Here is a 5,333-nt window from a genome sequence, read left to right as displayed (position 1 = left end):
TAAAAAAATCGATTACTATTTTAAAGGGGTTTCCATTTTTTGGCGAGCTTTTATTTCAGTCCGCGTCGATTTGTTGGATAAATTCATAGGTTTTTGAAGTTATCTAAAAGCTTACCATTTTCGTAAATTCACGTTAGTATCTTTTAAATTGAGAGAAGTATGAAGATTTCTAATATAGATCGTTTTAATTTTATGAAAATTTCAGAAAATGTGCTTGGTGATAGAGAAGACCGGAGAAGCGATTTCATCGCCGGGGAAGAAGAACGGGAACCAAGGGTTTAGGTCCGAGAAGAATGCCGGGAATTTGAGGGTGGAACAACCAAGTAGGAATTTTTCTTTTCTGAATTTGGATTCCCATCCTCCCGGAATTCCACTCCCTAAAACTAGAAACTCCACCCCGGTGGCGTCTCCGCTGCCTTCCGGTGATCAGTTTGATACTGCCGCCGTCAAATTACAGAAATTTTATAAAGGTTACCGAACAAGACGGAATCTTGCGGATTGTGCTGTTGTCGTCGAAGAATTATGGTAATTAAAACAAACCCCACCAAAAAAAAATCATTGTTTTAACGAAATGTAACAATTATAGTTAATCATTAAAAAAATTATGCTTTTATTCAAGGTGGAAGGCGTTGGATTTTGCCGCTCTACGGCGGAGCTCGGTGTCGTTTTTCGACTCCAATAAGTCGGAAACCGCCGTGTCAAAATGGTCAAGGGCCGGAGCAAGAGCTGCAAAGGTACTTCAATTTTATTTCTTTCTCTATTATTATTTTGATTTTGATAGTGATTAGTTGCTTTTTTAATTAAAATTTTCTTGTGTCAAATTTTAGACCAGCTTTGTTCTTCAGATACATTCGTATGCTTCACTTTTAGATAATTTTCCTGAACTTAAGATTGTGTTTTATATTTTTAGGTAAATAATTTGAATGAACTTAGATTTCTTTAACTTCAAATAAGTTTACTTTTTATAAAATATTGATTTTGTTATAAAACGATTATTTCAAACCATCAATAACAAGTGTAGGGTTTTTGTACAGATTTGAATCCAAATATTGAAGAGTAGAAATTAAAATTGGCATGGTTTTTACTTTGAATTGACCAAAATTTGAAAACCTTTTTTCTTTTATTTGAAAATAAAAAAGTTCTCAAATCTTGAGTAGAAGTTGACTACTACTTCTAATGATATGTTAGGACTTATAAAAAATGGTCTTAAGTATTTAACTAGAAATATTACCTCACATAAATAAGAGATTATTGTGTCATTACACAGTTTAACATAAATTCTTATTAAAAGTCAGCTAGTTAGCATAGTTAAGTATTGATATTTTATTTATTTTTAATACTATAAACATATTAAAGTTGAACAAACATAATTAAATTATTATTAAGCCTGAAAAAATTTGTTTGATTGGTCTTTTTTGTAGGTTGGGAAGGGATTATCAAAGAATGAGAAAGCTCAGAAATTGGCTTTAAGACACTGGCTGGAAGCTGTAAGTTTATTAATTTATTTGAATACATATTTATGAAGATTCCTAAACAACCTGAAATTGGGAGATTAATATCTAATTATAATTATAATGAAGGAATAATTTAATTAAACAGAAAAAGTTGAACGTTGTTGAATATGTTGTATATATTTAATAAATTTTTGTCTCTTCTAATGAAGCAGATCGATCCACGTCATCGTTATGGGCACAATCTCCACATATATTATGATGTGTGGTTCCAAAGTCAAAGCTCGCAGCCTTTCTTTTATTGGTAAGTTGAAAGAAACTATCACTAAATTATATTAGAAAATTCTAATTTGTAAAATTACATTATATTAATTTCCATTTATTTGGACCTCAATTTGCTAAAATTTTAATATCAACGTCAAATTAACAATGTTTGGCTCTCTTTTCAAAATTAAGTTTGACATAAGGAAAGTATTGATTAAATATTCTTACACTAAGATTCAACAATATTATATGTGTCACACACATAACTTTGAATAATGGATATGTTTACTGATTAACATTATCTTTTATATAATATGGATTTTTATATTAACTTTTTTTTGTTTTGTTTTTGTATATTTTTGACAAATAAATAAAAAGGTTGGACATTGGAGATGGGAAGGAGTTGAATCTTGAAAAATGTTCTAGAGCAATTCTACAAAGACAGTGCATTCAATATCTGGGACCTGTAAGTATGGAACAATGAAGTGTTTGTTCTATTGGTGAATCTTGTTGACTAGTTGACCGAATGATATTTAGTTTCAAACGTTTTCTAAATTTGATTTTTAAAATCTTTTAAATTATAAATTAGTTTTGATATTTTACTCTTACTAGTTTTTCTATGAAAAGTTTAAAAGGTGTATGGTAAGTGAATTTAAAAGGGTAAAAATCATTTTGTTATCATTCAATTCACTTAAAAATTCATACATTTAACCACTTGAAATCGACTCAATGTTCAACTTTATGCTTTTAATTGTATTTTTATACTACTAAAATTATTTTCAATTAAAGCCTACTTTAGCAACTATTTAAAAATTAATCCTACCTTCTCTATCTCATGTCATAATTTACATAGTTTGGAAGAAAAATAATTGAATTTGTTGTCAAATTACACTTCTAAAAGTTACTTTTTTTTCTCTTCCAAAATTTAGTTTGATTTTTCAATTAAATGGTAATAAATTAGATAATAAAGAAAGAAAGTTAGATGTAGTGCCATAATAAGTATAGTGTGTCATGTGCTTGATTTTAGAAAACAAAATGGTTATGAAAGAGAGCTTTAGTAAATCTATACATATTTTTTACCGTTTTGTCTCTAGTTTTCAAAAACTTGCATTGATGGGTAGTGAAATTTTAATCCAAAATAAAGTTCATAGACTGATTCTGTGTTGTGTTTATTTTTTATTTTTTGGTGGAGCAGAAACAAAGAGAAAGTTATGAAGTGGTTGTGAAAGAAGGGAAACTAATGTACAAACAAAGTGGGGATTTTGTTAACACAATGGAGGATTCTAAATGGATATTTGTTCTTAGTGCTTCAAAAAGTTTATATGTTGGGAAGAAAGTTAAAGGACAGTTTCAACATTCTAGCTTTCTTGCCGGCGGTGTCACCACCGCTTCCGGCCGATTGGTTTCCCATGAAGGTATTCTCAAGGTAATTTCTAAACTATATTACCTTTCTCAATTTTTAAAAAAGTTAATAGATTAACGATCTAACGTGATTTTAAATTTGAATTTGTTTTAGGCTATTTGGCCGTATAGTGGTCATTATCGTCCTACAGAAGAGAATTTTATCGAGTTCATTGAATTCTTGAAGGAGAACAATGTCGACCTAACAAACGTCAAGGTACTAACTCTTAATTTGATATCTCTACCAAACAAATCTACTATTGTCTTACTTATGGTAAAGTTATGAAGTTTACTTTTGGAACAAAGACTCATATTTAAGAAACTAAATTGTTGTGAATATTATTATTATGTAAAATGCAGAAATGTGCAACAGACGATGACGTACTGCCCAATAGTACCAAGAAAGAAAAGGAGGAAATGGATGAAACAACAGAAGAGGAGAAGGAAGTAAGGGGTGACGGAGCAGTGACAGAACCGTCAGGAGAAGCGGTGGAAATGGAAAAGCATTGCAGTAATGTAGTTGCAAGAAGAAGCAAATGGACGACCGGTGCCGGTCCTCGAATTGGATGCGTTCGAGAATATCCGACCAACCTTCAATTTCAAGCATTAGAAAAGCTAAAACTTTCGCCTAGAATCCCAAACATTCAAAAACATACATACAACTCAAATTTTCCAATTCCATCCCCAAGGCCTAGCCCTAGAATCCATATGTCACCTAGGCTTGCTTCCATGGTGCTCCCAAGTCCTCGAACATCACGATGATGTGCCTTACACACTTGCATCTATATTAAGGAATTGTTCGAAGAGGCTGAAGCAATGTGATTTGACGAATGTTTTATATACAACTAGTTTTGGGTTTAGAAAAAGGAAACTTATCTAACAGTTTTATAGTGGCATGTTGTCAAGTTAATTAAATAGTACTCGATAGTCAACCTCTATGTTTGAGGTATAGGAGTTTTATTTATTTATTTTTTTGCATAATTGTTAATTTAATAACTATACATCTCATTTGTCAATATACGAAATAATAGAGTCTACATTGATTCACCCAAATAATTGTTACTCTTATAAGACAGACAAAATAAAAATGTATTAAATAATAAAAAGCAAAAGGCATGATTTTTCGATAATACATTTCTCCCTTGGTTAGCTATTGTGGTGTTTGAATGAACTTGTTAGGTGCAATTACTCAAAGTCATATATGGTTTTAGAGAAAGGAGAGATCCATAGTGTATATATATATATATATATATACACAAATATATATAATTGACACAATTATTTTTAATAGCATAAATAATGGTTAATAATATAAGTGATTTTGGATAGAAGAGTATAATCGACAAAAAAAAAAAAAAATTAAGACAATATAATAGCATAGTCCCAAAATATATGCTTAAACGAGTGGGTTAGTTCGCATCAAAACCCAATTATTATGCGTAAATCCAAGGGTAAACCTAGCAAAATTGTTAATGAGATGTGTCTCATATATGCCTCAAGCCAAAAGCATTGCCCTAGGACAAAAATGAACATAGAAATAAATGCTCGACCTCAAACAAGAGAGGATCATAGTTGATCCTCACCATTAACCAATCATGAAACTAGACACGTTCCTCAATTTGGTAGGGTATATAAGCAACTTTAGAAGCCTTAACAAAAAAAAAAAAAGAAATCGAAAACGAAAGAAAAGGAAAAACAAAAAGAAAATAGGATTGTCAAGAAGAATAACAAATTATGACTTTTAGTTTGGGAAAATAGCAAATTTATTTTTAAATTGTTATAATAGTAAAATTGAAAAATCTAAAAAATAAATAAATGAAACAATGTCTCAAATGTCTCTAGCCAATTCAAAAACAGTCCTAAATACAATTGTTCACCTAAAACCCAAATACCGTGTAATTAAATAACAAATCCTTGTTGAAATTGTGCATGTTTAGGTATTCAAAGTCGAGAAGAATACAGTTTCACTATCTTCCACTTTCCTAGATTCCACCAAATCTTCATAGTCTTCGATCAATTGTAGAAAAGATTGGAGCTTCAAGCTTCGTCCTCCTCAAAACTTTCAAAGTCTTCAAACATCAACCACATACCTTGTATTCTCCCTTTCTGTCTTCTATCCACTTTGGTCTCTTCCAAATTAAAGATCTAAAACTTAATATTATTTAAACTTCAAGGGGTAATTAAGAAAACATACAACAAAACCCCAACAATGACAAA

The 5,333-nt window shown here is 30.5% G+C and overlaps 1 protein-coding gene across 1 annotated transcript; it reads left to right on the top strand.

The window, feature by feature from the left end:
* The first annotated feature begins 208 nt into the window (after nucleotides 1-208).
* On the top strand, nucleotides 209-4,022 carry LOC101211112 (IQ domain-containing protein IQM4). The gene is made up of 8 exons (XM_004146798.2): nucleotides 209-525; nucleotides 620-734; nucleotides 1,422-1,487; nucleotides 1,667-1,755; nucleotides 2,094-2,181; nucleotides 2,911-3,141; nucleotides 3,232-3,333; nucleotides 3,477-4,022. Exons 1-8 carry the CDS (start codon nucleotides 209-211, stop codon nucleotides 3,876-3,878), a joined length of 1,410 nt encoding a protein of 469 aa, XP_004146846.1. The 3' UTR covers nucleotides 3,879-4,022.
* Nucleotides 4,023-5,333: the final 1,311 nt, after the last annotated feature.

The sequence above is a fragment of the Cucumis sativus genome, chromosome 3 (assembly GCF_000004075.3).
Source record: "Cucumis sativus cultivar 9930 chromosome 3, Cucumber_9930_V3, whole genome shotgun sequence".
NCBI lineage: Eukaryota > Viridiplantae > Streptophyta > Magnoliopsida > Cucurbitales > Cucurbitaceae > Cucumis > Cucumis sativus.
Note: the sequence above shows the minus strand (reverse complement) of the source record. Positions and strands in the feature narration are given on the sequence as shown.